Source organism: Amblyomma americanum, chromosome 1, assembly GCF_052857255.1.
Source record: "Amblyomma americanum isolate KBUSLIRL-KWMA chromosome 1, ASM5285725v1, whole genome shotgun sequence".
Taxonomy (NCBI): Eukaryota; Metazoa; Arthropoda; class Arachnida; order Ixodida; family Ixodidae; genus Amblyomma; species Amblyomma americanum.
Window position 1 is genome coordinate 78,947,055 of NC_135497.1, and position 13,184 is coordinate 78,960,238.

Here is a 13,184-nt window from a genome sequence, read left to right on the forward strand (position 1 = left end):
GCTTGACGGTGGACTATGTCTAAAACAGTTAGGTCGTCATCCTTGTTGGTGAGACAAATCTATCTATATACCCGCACGTACGTGCTTAAAGCACTACGCTCTTCTCCAAACCTTTAGGAAAATGTAGGCAAGCTTTCAGGCTCCGCTCTGCAGCAAATCCTGCGTCGTCGGCGGCGTTGTGAGTGAAAAATCTCCGGAGAAGCAAGCTAAGTGGGCCGCCTAGATCACGTGAGGTGTCATCACAACCTGGCCACCGGATTGTGAGCAAACCGAGGCAGGTGGCAGCTAAATTAATGATTGATCGTGAGAGGTTGCTCGGGAAAAGCAACCTGGGTTGCACAAGCCCCACCGGTGACAGCACCTGCCATCGGACGGCAGTGAAGCATCGCTTAACCACTGAACCTCTATCAATGTAAAGTCGAGAATGACGAACCCCGCATATATATGAGCAATAACTCATTAACGCTATCGCGTCATACCCTTAAGATGGAGCTGAATTAAGTGTTCCCTCCCATCGCTCAAACCGCGAGGAGGGGGGGAGCGGGCACGTACGGACGCCCAGAAAAATTTAGTGTGGGGCGATCGAGCCCTCCAGAGCACCCGCAGTTGGCGCCTATGTCGTGAGCATATTATGCTTCAGCGCAACAACAAAAGGAAAAAAAGAGCACACGAACAGACGTCCATTTATCGACGTGCATTGGCCATTCATCCAGATGCCTACCCCTCGGCATATGTCGGAGCAAAATAAATACGAGAGGACAACGCCCCCGGAGGCGTCGTTCTGGTGGATGTCCTCAAAGAACGTCACGCTTTGTTGGGCAGTTGGGATATGCATAAACCACTGCTTCGTGGATGCACGATACATCCGCCACTTCATCAAAACAAAAATTCAAATTTCGATTTGCATTACGCTCAATTACTTCAATCGACTGCAAGTTTCAGTGGACGTCGGGAGGGACAAGTTGAGACATCGAATAACGCTTCCAGGCTACCAAGCACTACGTAATGATTTGTAATCATGTCCGCATTCACTCTATTACTCTCAATGAAACAGTATCGAGACGAGAATTAATTGATCCGCGCTTCGAGCATATTATGCTTCAGCGCAACAACAAAAGGAAAAAAGAGCACACGAACAGACGTCCACTTATCGACGTGCATTGGCCATTCATCCAGATGCCTACTCTTCGGCATATGTCGGAGCAAAATAAATACGAGAGGACAACGCCCCCGGAGGCGTCGTTCTGGTGGATGTCCTCAAAGAACGTCACGCTTTGTTGGGCAGTTGGGATATGCATAAACCACTGCTTCGTGGATGCACGATACATCCGCCACTTCATCAAAACAAAAATTCAAATTTCGATTTGCATTACGCTCAATTACTTCAATCGACTGCAAGTTTCAGTGGACGTCGGGAGGGACAAGTTGAGACATCGAATAACGCTTCCAGGCTACCAAGCACTACGTAATGATTTGTTAATCATGTCCGCATTCACTCTATTACTCTCAATGAAACAGTATCGAGACGAGAATTAATTGATCCGCGCTTCGAACCATGCAAGAATTGAGGAATCGCAGTGAAAATTCAACGCTTTGTTCCTCCGCCATCGCTGAGGGTAGCGCCCAAGTTGCGCAGACGTGGCACCCACTCGAGGCGTTTATCACGGCTGCCAATGCATGCCCCCGTCATACTGGCCCCTTGCAGCGACGACGGGCAACGCGAAACGGCACAAGCAGACGCCAGTAGCAGACGAGACGGTTCCTGCGACTCGCAACGTGGCACTCGCAGAGTTATGAAGCTGCAAAAAGCTGGATACAAAAGCAAGATGCCGCGGTGTTGCTCTCCTGTCGTCTAAGACGACGACCACGCTGTGGCGTACATTTACGGCTTGTTTTGCCTTCCCCCGAAACCCAGGCGCCGAATGTTTGCGTTGCACTGCTCGGGGGAACTATGGTTTCTGGATCTCACAGCTACAGTTCGCGGTTTTTCTCTCTTCAATTGCGGGTTACCTCAAGAAAAACATTTCGTCGCGCCGCCTGCTAACGCTACTATGTACTACGCATGAGCTTCTGCGAAAAAAATATTTAGCAGCCACTAAATAAGCATATTGTTTTGACGATTAACAGCAGATGCCGCTCCAGTCGCTCAGAAACGCAAAGGCGCGTCTTCAGAGGGAGCAGCTAAGTCGAGCAGTACGGTTGAACACCTATCAGTTTTTAAAACAAGCCGTAGCCAAAGCGAGTGTCACAGGCACTTTTATATCCAACCTCGACCGTACAATATATAAACCCGAGAAAAAAAAAACTAAATATTTTTTTCTCACGTAAATTAGGTTCAGATAATTTTTATTGATAGCATGAAAGAGAAATTGGGTGAATTTTGTAGTTTAAAGTTCTCCACTTCTAGCAAAAATGGGAGGCCATAATGCTGTGTACAACACTGGAATAAATCGTTTTGGAAATGCTCGAATTTCGTGCAGCGCAGGAACTTAAACGCTAGCAGTAATTTCTAGAAATAAATATAAACTTTTGCTCTACATTGCTGCTTGGTCAAATATACAAAAAGGTATGACCAAATGAGACCTTTTTCTATAACATGCTAGCAGCAATGTTAACTCCATAACCAATGCAAGTTAGCTGTCTAGCGCAAATTAAAACTGCACTAATTAACATTAAACAACTTATTCGCCTTACTTTACTTACGTGTAAAATAAATTGTCGAGTTAGTTTTAATATTTGAAATTCTCTACTTTCAGCAGAAATTTTAGCTACAATCCTGTACACAACACTGAAGGGAACTGTTTCTCAAATGCTACTATTTTGTGCAGCGCAGAAATTTAAAGAGTTGCAGAGATTGTTTTAAAGATATATCAATTTTTGGTTTGTATTGTTATTTGAGTAATGATACCGAAAAATCTGGCCACAATGAAATTTTTTTGCAATATGTCAGCAACAACGTTCCCCACATTGAATGCAACAGTTTTCTGTCTTCTGCAAATTAAAACTGTATTAAATAACATTAAACGCCTTTCAGTGCTTATATGTGAAAGAAATTGTTGAGTTAATTTTGGTGCTAGAATTTTCCACTTTTAGCAGAAATGGTAGACTACTTTGTAGCATACAACACTGAAAAAAATTGTTTTTGAACTCTTTCGCATTTTATGCAACGCAAAAATTTAAAGGCACTTAATGATTGCTTCAAATATTTATAATTGTCAGACATTGTTGTTAGCGTTAACGCGCACAGAAGTCTGCTAGTTTTGAGATGTTTTTACATGAAATGTTAGCAACAACAATTACATCCAGACCAACGTAACCGCTTGCAGTTTTGTGCAAGTTAAAGTTGCACCAAATGACATTTGAAGACTTTTTTTTTGCTAACAAAACACAGAGACTGTTGGTAAGCTTTAAAGTTTAAATTCTTCACGTTAAGCAGAAACGGAAGGTCACATTGCTGCATGCAACACTGGGACGAGTCGTTTCTGAACTGTTCGCATTTTGTGCGGCAAAAAATATTTAAAGAATTACGGCTGTTGCTTTAAATAAATACTGACTCTTGCGCTGTAATGCCATTTGGTCAAACACGCTGGAAAGTCCGAGACAAAGAAGTAGTCAAAGCCGCTCAGAACTACACTTGGGCATATTTGTTTCAAATATGGAAGCGCGCGTTTTATGAAGTTGTCTTATCTTTTGTTAACAGCAAAGAGCTGCTTCTTTCAAAGAATTGACAATGTTTTTGGTATTGTAGTTTCCGATTCAGTTTTCAGACGGTCCAAATTCATTCCACATCCTGCGTCCATTACTCATTCCCCCAAATATCCCGAAGCCGTAACGCGGCAACCAAGTTGTCAGCGAACTGTGGTGACTGCATACATTGACGAAATGGTTTTGTACAACGACAAAAACTTGGCGGAGTGAAATCGTGTGTGGGACATGTGCCAATTAAGCTAGAAGCACTGTGCATCGAAGGCGACGCGCACTAGAAGCCCTTGTCCGCTGTCGTGTGAGGCAGCAAAAGGAGCAGTGAAATGCGCGCTTCCCGACAGCGTCACCGCGTTAGAAAACAGCTTCATTCGGCGTTTTTTTTTTTGTGCCTTGCGTCGTACACACGCGCATACACTGTTTTTCTTTTGCAAAACAAACTAAAAGCAAAGAGAGCCACTACTACCCTTTCTCAGCCGAGCGCGCTTTTCGTCCGCCTTGGATGCATTTGCTGGCGCGAGTGAAATTTCCCGATAACTAGCTTGAGCTTATTGTTTGTCAACAGTGACAGCTTCGTGTGAGTCTAACCAGTCTCGTTTCTCGGCTCTGTAAAGGAATAAACAAGAGGTAAGAAAGAAAGCGTGTCATCCGGTTCAGATCTGAACGTCCGTCCCCCACTTTGGACACTTATGGGTTGCCCACAGGGCGTCCTTTCCTGACAACTTCCTCACTTGTTGAGCCAGCAGAGGTCCTAGGGATGTCCTCTTTTAGACGTCCAATAATTTTAAACCAGTGCAAGTCTGGAGCATTCACTCTCCTGGATGCATGGGACGGTTCCGCCCACCGTACTTTTCTCGCCAACAATTATTTCAAGTTCTTGTTCCAAGCCCCATAGTTCGGATCGCAATGGACGTCAATATACTGACACTGGCATGCTAAGCCAATCCGGTGCTCTTCGCTTTTTCGCGGGCAGTTAGTTAGTCCGTTGATAAGCAATTTCAGAGCAGCTTCTCACACTTCTGGGCTGCAAATCAAACATCTTGACAGACGCGAGCCGCTGGAAGCGAAATGCATGTGAGTACGCCTTCAGTTAATTCATATGACTACGTGTAAACTTGATCATTCAACTGTGGGCGCGCTGAAACAAAATAGAGAGCAAGCTCCGGGTTAATTTAGACCACATAGGATTTTCTTAACGTGCACCCACATCGCACAACACATGGGCGCATTTCACGTTTCGTCTACACAGTAACGCGGCAGCCGCGGCCGGAATTGAACCCGGGTCCTCCGGCCCATTAGCCGAGCGCCCTAGCCACCGCGGCGGGCAATCGCTAATATGCATTCCACAATCGAAGAGTGCACCATGGCATCTACATAAATCGGTCTGCTCTCAGTAGCGGTAGGTACCTTAACAAGATGTTTATAATTAAACCACAGCAGTGCAGTTACGGTATATCGTAATTAATTTATTAAGGTAAAACCTTTCCTACGAACAGAACTCCGTCAATCAGGTCATTATTTTAACGAGGGGTGTCGTCACATTGTTACGATACAACACAGAGAGGGCAGTGTGAATGAGCTTTAGAGCAAGGTATTTTCTATCCAACGTTCAATAATCCTGAAAAGTCCAATTTTTTGAAATCCATGTTATATATATATATATATATATATATATATATATATATATATATATATATATATATATATATATATATATATATATATATATATAGACTTTAATAGGGTGACGGTATCGGTTAGTGACATAGGGGAATAGCGTGGGGGGGGGGGGGGGGGGTCAGTGCGCAGGCGCAGGACAACAACGCGCCTCCCGCCGGTTATTGTTCTGTGCCTGCACTCTGGCTCCCGTTATTCCCCTAAAGTACAGCATCAGCCTATTAAATGTGTGCATATTTTAAAGAAATCGCTACAGTTGAGCTCCGCTATATGAATTATACAGTATTGTGCGTTTTTATCGCTGACACTCAAAAATTTCCCCGCCTCAACCGCTGGCTCGTTTGCGGTGAAACTGCACACAGAGCTTGCGTATTATGGTAACTTTTGTATCGTAGCAAGTTTGACAATGGTACTTACTTAGTTCAGGCGCACATGATGCGAAAGCGTAAGCGTCTACAAGAGATCGGCGAGCCAAAACCCACAGACGACGCTTTTTCGCTGAGAACCGGCAGTGGCGCCATCTGTTTTCGGTAGCGGAAAGCGTCACGACTAGGCCTCCGAGGTGAGCGTTGCAAGGAGCGCGGGCCCTTTGAATATGCCGTTCGGCATTTGCCACGGATAAGCCACTCGGCAGAAGAAGAGATCAAACAATATTCTTATTAAGGTAAAGCCTCTTTAAATCAGTTGTTTTGATATTTTTCCGCTCAATTAGCCGAAAATGTTGTAAGCGCTTCAGTTGAAGCAGACTCAAATGCCGAACGGCATATTCAAAGGGCCCGCGCTCCTTGCAACGCTCGCCTCGGCGGCCTAGTCGTTACGCTTTCCGCAGCCGAAAACAGATGGCGCCACCACCGGTTTTCAGCGAAAAAGCGTCGTCTGCGGGTTTTGGCTCGCCGATCTCTCGTAGACGCTTACGTTTTCGCATCATGTGCGCCTGAACTAAGTAAGTACCATTGTAAAACTTGCTACGATACAAAAGTTACCATAATACGCAAGCTCTGTGTGCAGTTTTACCGCAAACGAGCCAGCGGTTGAGGCGGGGAAATTTTTGAAATTGTCAGCGATAAAAACGCACAATACTATATATATATATATATATATATATATATATATATATATATATATATATATATATATATATAAGAAAGTGAGCAAGAATTGAGAGGGAGCTTCAGTTCACTCAATAAAAATGTAGCCTAGCAGACTGAGGCTCCACCTCAACCCTTGTTCGTTTTGTTTCGTGTTATCAAGCATCCCTTCTTCCTAACCTCTCCTCTACCATCAGTTATATGGACAATGGTTCCACACCTAAGTTCAGTGCATTTAGACTTCATTAAAATGGAGTCTTTGTGCTCGGACAATGTACAGGATGAAAATTCTCAGAGACCGTTGGGGGGGGGGGGGGGGGGGGCACATATTTTTGTCGGAATAACATGGACACTGATGCAAACAAGCCTAACAAGATAATTCCTTTCCTGCATTTTCTTTGCTGGACACCTGGAAAAAGCAGTGGGAAAGTCACCTTTCTCAGTGATTTTTTAATTTCATACTTCACAGTGCCAAGCTATCTACTCAACATACAGGGGCGCAACAAAAACACACGGACATAGAAGTAGACAGGGACGAGCGCTCGTCCCTGTCTACTTCTATGTCCGTGTGTTTTTGTTGCGCCCCTGTGTCCACCTGAAAAGATATGAACCAACACGCCCAAATACAAGTACTACTCAACATACCTTTGTCAACTTCTCACAAATGGTAACTTGTTTATGAGTAAGAGCAACTAAGGCTAAATTTCCTGCATTTATCTCATTATTTTTAAATTTGGACCGCTTGGATTGGCTTGGATAACGTTGGCATGGATTTAGGCGGCAAAAAAGAGACAACCTTTGCCCGTGTGCGCCCACGAGTCAAAAGTGGCTGTTGGGGTGCTTTCAACGGAACCGTACGCTACCACGCTACTGCACATTGCGCAGTGTAGTTGAGCTGGAAGAAGTTGTTAAAGAGACCGAGGTTGCGCAATGGCGGAAGAAGCTGCTCGTCGTGTCCAAACTGCCATTGACAACATGGTCAACGAACTCGAAGGCACTCATCTCCGTAGAATCTTGGTAACTGAATTTTTATTCGCCAGCCTGTGAAAGCTGATATTGCTACGTAACTTTACGTTCAAAGAGACATGAATGCTGTCTGTCACTACAGTCTCTTTCTCATTTCGATTGGCCCAGTGCTTGCATTATTGATAGTTGTCGGTATGGTGTTTCATGCTGTAGGTGAGCCGGCAGCACGTGAAGTGTCATTGCGAGTGTGCTGGCTTTCGACGAGGCTGTTGTAGGTGAAAGAATTGTCGTTTTAAAGCAAAACATAACCGAGTAGCCATGCAGGCGGAAGTTTGTGGTGTGCATTATCTTCTGAAAGAAAATTTGTGCGAACTATCCATTACTACTACTATTACTAGCATAACGAGTTTGTGTCACTAGCTGTGCACTGTGGGCAGCACCAGACGAGATGCAACTTATCCCTTTCAGGCGCCGCTCACTGTTATCGGGGGCCGACGGGGGAATTTTTCTCCTCATTACATTAATAAGGTATGGAGGTCTAAAGGAAGCTAATTAACTTGCTTTGCAATAATGACCATCTTTTTATTTTCACAGGCACATACACCATAGTGTACATAGCACCTTGATTGTTGCAGAGTTATGAGGGACCAGTGTAATATAAAATCTCTATTCATTCGATTCTAGTGTACACTTTTCACTCTCTGTGCCAAATTGCGAACCTGGGCATTGCGGTCCTTGAGCCAATGACGAACTGCAATTTACAGTATAAGGTGAAACTAGAATAAAATAAATCATCAGCATAAGGTTATTTTGGTGCCTTTGACGAGTGAAGTACCCAAAAGCATTTACTTGCTTTATTCAGCAGAGTAATCTCTCTGAAAATGATCAAATTGCCTTCGGAAGATTTGGAGTTCATGGCAGGTACCCTAGTCCTTGCAACTTGTATTAGCACCAGGCTGCAGCATGTGTGGCTTCCCCTCTATGAGTGTATACTAGCGAAGGTTTCAATTTATTCAGCACTGCCTTCCTTTCTGGTGTGGCAGCAGTGTCCTGAAACGGCACTGCTAGTTTAGTTGCTAGACAGCGCCCGTGTCTTCTCTTTTCTAAGTCCATTGCCCGTTTTGCACTGGTCCACAATATGAATGTATGCTGTGTCCTGCTTCCATACAGTCCCAGGGGTTCGGATATTTGGGCTTGTAGCTAACGTAGCATATAAAGTACTTTAAAAGTAAAGCGTGCGTCCAGGAACCGTCGTCTAGCTGCAATAGGCTGATGCCCGAGTCTGTTAGAATGCGGTGAGAGCTCACGAATAGCAGAATTCTGTTTTCATTGAAAATAATCCCCCGCTTCGATGTGGCAAGTCATTTCGTGAAGACTTTGCATCCTTGATTTCTTCACTTGTATGTTAAGCATACAAGTGAAGGGAAAAGAGGTGCTCGCTACGGCAAACATGACGGAAGCCAACAGCCACGGAATCCGAGGAGCATAGGAGATTTTTTTTTTTAATTTGTCATTTCTCATCAATAGGAGATTAATAAAAGGAGAGGAAACAACATCCACATGCCGCCGGTGTGATCCGAACCCACGACTTCCGAATTTCGCGGTCGGTGCTCTACCAACTGAGCTACGGCGACTGCTGTCCAATGTTCTGCTTTTGGGGATATTTATGTGTAGTGTAAGCGAACCTTGAGAGTGTTCACCAGCGCCACATGTAGCATAAGAGGGTTCTCGCACAGCTACCGCCCTCACCGCTCGACCACGTACCTCTGTGGCACTCGCGATAATGCAGGATGTACTGCATCCGCTATGGACGAGAGTGGCGAGGGGACGAGGGAGCAATAAGATTGTACTTAAAGAATCTGCTCATTTTATTGCATTTTAGTTGCAGCAACATAACATGAAAAGAAATTTGTATAACCTTTTTCACATATTTGTAGGTCACGAAAATTTAGCTACAGCTGCATTTCGAAGGACGCTCATTTTTTTTACGCATAGCAGTTCACTTCATGAGGAGGGTCCGATTAAGATATTCGGCTGATGCGTTCCGAAATTCTTCCAGGGCAATGTGCACAGGTGTGCTGTTAAGTGCTGCGATGACTCCAGCCTGTCCAGGGAAAGAACCCGTGCGTGCATCATGAATTGCTCTGAGCCGATTGAGAAAGCTCAAAGTAAGGTTGAAGGTGAACTTGGGAACTTTCAGGTCTGTTGGTATCAGAGTTCATTTCCTTTTGCTATCTTTGTGAGCTTTCCTATTCTGAACGTAAAAGTGCAAAAAACACAAGGACACAGACTAAGGCAGACAGCTTTCCTATATTTAAGGCCAGGTGTACAGAGTCCAAAACACAAGTGCCTAGTAAGCAAGAACCTGACAAGCTGCAGGCTTTACATCTTGGTTCATTATACCCTGTGTAATGCTTTTTTCATGATGCTAAGGTTTTTCAGCTGCCCTACAGCTGTGAGTAGGCATTACATAGTTGGCTGCAATGTCTAAGTGAACAAAGAATAACACAAAAAGTACTTAGCATTAAAGTGCTGTGTGCTTTTGTCTAAGTCCATGTGCATTTTTTTATATTCCAGGAACGCGTTCGAATGTGTGTTGTGCAATGCGAGAACGATGTGCGGGACCAAATGGACCCACAGACCACAGAAGCAGAAGCTGTGAAGTTCAAGAACCAGTATGATGCATGTGTTATAAAATGTGCAGACAAACACATTGGTTTGTTGCCACAGCTACTGCAAAGGCTGAAAGACTCATTAAAGCATTGTTAGATTGCAATGTGTACAGTTGTGCCAGTTGCCTGTCTAGGCTGATGTGTCATAAAATTACTGAATGTTTTGATGACAAATATATAACACACAAAGGGCAGACACCCAAAAAGCTGAGTATTACAAACTTTTGGCAAGGCAGTGCTTGCCGCAGACTGCATTCTTTTTTTTAATTTTTGGTTGTTTATCTTGTAGCACGAGAGTATTGCGAGGCTGTTTGCCTTCATACCATTCTAAGTTGTGTAGTGCGTCGAAAGTGCAACGCCACTACTTTGTCCATCGTTTACTGCAGTGCTTGTTATTTTCTTTCACCTCTTCAGTTATCTGTTACACACCATGAAAAACTTTATTCTGTCTTTTGCACCACTGTGGAAAAGGCACCCTGCAGTTCTTGAAGGTTATAAAAAGTTTGCGAATAAGGCACATGTTTGTATACACACCACTTTGTATGACTAGTGCAATAAAATTATATTGATTCCTAGTTTGCATATTTTTGAAATGGTATACAATAGCTACACTCATTTGACATCATCATTGTCAATCTATGTCCAGTACAAGGCAAAGGCCTCTTCCACTGACCTCTGTTAACCTTGTCCTGCACCAGCTGCAGTCACCGTATCTTTGCAAACTTCCTAATCTCATCCATCCACCTGACAGCCTGCCGCAATCGGCTACATCTTGGAATCTATTCCAGTGGCTTAAGAGACCATCAATTATCTTCCCTTTGCATTGTATGCTCTGCCATGTCCACATCCTGATTTTTGCTAGTATATCATTAACTACATCTGTTCTCTACCCTATGCTGTTCTCTTCCAGTTGTAACATTACCCCTATCATTTTCCTTTCCATAGCTCAGTACACTGAAAAGTACATAAAATCTTGCATGATGCCTTGGAATGCGGATCGGAGTCGCGTGCAGTGATTTATTGCTTTGTCTTGCCAGTTAAAAAGCTGTTTCATGCGAGCAAAATCCCTGATTGGGTGGTCGACGGCCCATTTGATAGGTGTGCAACTCTGTGCGGGACTGGTTCATGCTATCTACGCTGTATGCTCATTTTGAAGTACAAAATTCTTTTAGCTACCATTCTCGGCAAACCCCTGAGTGTCTACAACTTGCTCGCTGGGCTGTCGTGTGCACCCCACGCCAGTGCGATGGAAGTAGCAGTGGAACTGGTTCATGCTATCTACGCTGTATGCTCATTTTGAAGTACAAAATTCTTTTAGCTACCATTCTCGGAAAACCCCTGGGTGTCTACAACTTGCTCGCTGGGCTGTCGTGTGCACCCCACGCCAGTGCGATGGAAGTAGCAGCGGAACTGGTTTGCAGTAACCCGGCGAGGAGGTGTTTCGACATCTGCCGAAGCTGAAGCAGAACATAATGCCTAACCTCGAGAACATGAATTTGAACACCTTCCCCCAGTTATTGTTTGGAGTGAAAACTGATTGTCTAACTCTTTCTGGCTATGTATATGTCGTTTTGCCAGCAAAAGAACCATTCATCGATGAGAAAATTTGATTTAATATTGTTGCTGCACTCTTCAAATTCTTTACGTCCATACCGTAAGGGACTGGTTACTGCTGCTTCAAAGTGGATGGCAATACAGTCTACCCCATGAGCTCTGTGCCCGAAAATTGGTGCCGATGCATGTTTTTTTAATTGCGAAATAAGAATGATGGCAACATCTGAATTTAGTTTTCGCTTTTTCTAGGTTATAAAAGCTCTGTGTTTGGTGGGAGTGGTCTCTTTGTGATTAGAATGCAGTGTGCTGTAGATGCAGGCCAACTTAAATTTCATAGTTAATGAGTGCAAAAATATGACAATAAAGAAGACAGCATAATGCAAGCACTTGTATGTGCCATGTCACTTAGGAAACAACCATGACCACATACCAACCTGCCACATACCAACATAGAGGCCTGCAATCACGTTAATGCAATTCAACTTAAATTTGTCCGTAGTGTCCCTTTAAGACTATGGCAACCAATATGTTGCATTTCAAGTTGCTGTTTTGCTCTAATTTTTACATATCGCTCACTAATGTCTAAAAAAATCAATCCTAATCATTAGATCTCCTTCTGCTTGTCTTTGTCATTATTTACAATTCAGTTTTATTAGCTGTTTTCCTCAGAAACTGAATATTTAATTGTGCTTGGAAACTAAATTGTTCACAGGCATGACTACTGAATGTACTGCTTTTTCGTTTAGGACATTATGAACACATATTCAGATTTTAAAATTCTACACTTTGTGTATTGGCTGTTTGTCTTACTACTTCAGGATGCAAGGAACATGCCTTGAGAGTTCGATAAATGTCATTCATTCAAAGTTGCAGACTGGCATGAAGAAATGCTGAATAAGGTGTGTGATGTGCTTCTGGGCCATGCAGATATCAGTAGCTATATTCTTGTCAGGAGACTGTTCAGTTCAGGAGTTCAACAAACAACCCGTTAAGCTTCCGTCAGAATTTAGAGCATGTGGGAAAGATACTATACTGTACATACTGTGGCCACATGAGGGTGTACTACCTCGATGGAAATAAACACAACCCGGTATCAATACGCCCCGCTGTTGGCATTTATTTTCATCGCGCTCTTACCTGGGTGGTACAAAAAGACAGAGTCGTCCTAGAATGTATCATGGACTAGTCTAGGGTCTTTTTGCTATCGCTGAAGTAAAAGCGCGGTGAAAAGAAATTGAAACAGCAGAGCGTGTTGGCGCCGGGTTGTTCGCGCCAAAACGCTCTGCTGTTTCATGTTGACCTGGCCATCTCTATTCATAATTTTTAATGCTTGGACTTGGACGAAACGGTTCCCACTTAAAGCAGTTTTGTTGGTGCTGCTTAGGTGTGGGAAAATATCAATGGAGAAATCTGGGCAAGTTGACCTAGCCATCTCGATTCATAATTTTTAATGCTTGGACTTGGACGAAACGGTTCCTGTAAACCTTTGCTGCTGCTACCAGTAGGTTTCCTTCCCACTAATAGC

At 43.7% G+C, this 13,184-nt stretch overlaps 1 protein-coding gene and 1 long non-coding RNA gene across 3 annotated transcripts in view; one reads left to right on the forward strand and one right to left on the reverse strand.

Annotated features, from left to right (window-relative positions):
- Window positions 1-13,184, reverse strand: part of LOC144113104 (uncharacterized) — a 263,457-nt gene that overhangs the window by 46,544 nt on the left and 203,729 nt on the right. The window lies entirely within an intron of this gene.
- LOC144113101 (protein FAM136A-like) lies at window positions 7,142-10,680 on the forward strand. Of its 2 annotated transcripts, XM_077646017.1 has the most exons (4): window positions 7,142-7,484; window positions 7,902-7,961; window positions 9,493-9,633; window positions 10,011-10,680. In XM_077646017.1, exons 1-4 carry the CDS (start codon window positions 7,398-7,400, stop codon window positions 10,200-10,202), a joined length of 480 nt encoding a protein of 159 aa, XP_077502143.1. In that variant the 5' UTR covers window positions 7,142-7,397; the 3' UTR covers window positions 10,203-10,680. The 2 variants fall into 2 exon arrangements, with proteins under 2 accessions (XP_077502143.1, XP_077502144.1); XM_077646018.1 differs by lacking the exon at window positions 7,902-7,961 and having other exon boundaries at window positions 7,169-7,484.

What these genes read in the sequence shown, in the direction of transcription:
- LOC144113101 (XM_077646017.1), top strand. Translation starts at nt 7,398, where the DNA reads ATGGCGGAAGAAGCTGCTCGTCGTGTCCAAACTGCCATTGACAACATG. An exon ending in CTCATCTCCGTAGAATCTTG is followed by an intron (nt 7,485 to 7,901) that starts GTAACTGAATTT and finishes TATCCCTTTCAG; the next exon opens with GCGCCGCTCACTGTTATCGG. An exon ending in GTGAACTTGGGAACTTTCAG is followed by an intron (nt 9,634 to 10,010) that starts GTCTGTTGGTAT and finishes TTTATATTCCAG; the next exon opens with GAACGCGTTCGAATGTGTGT.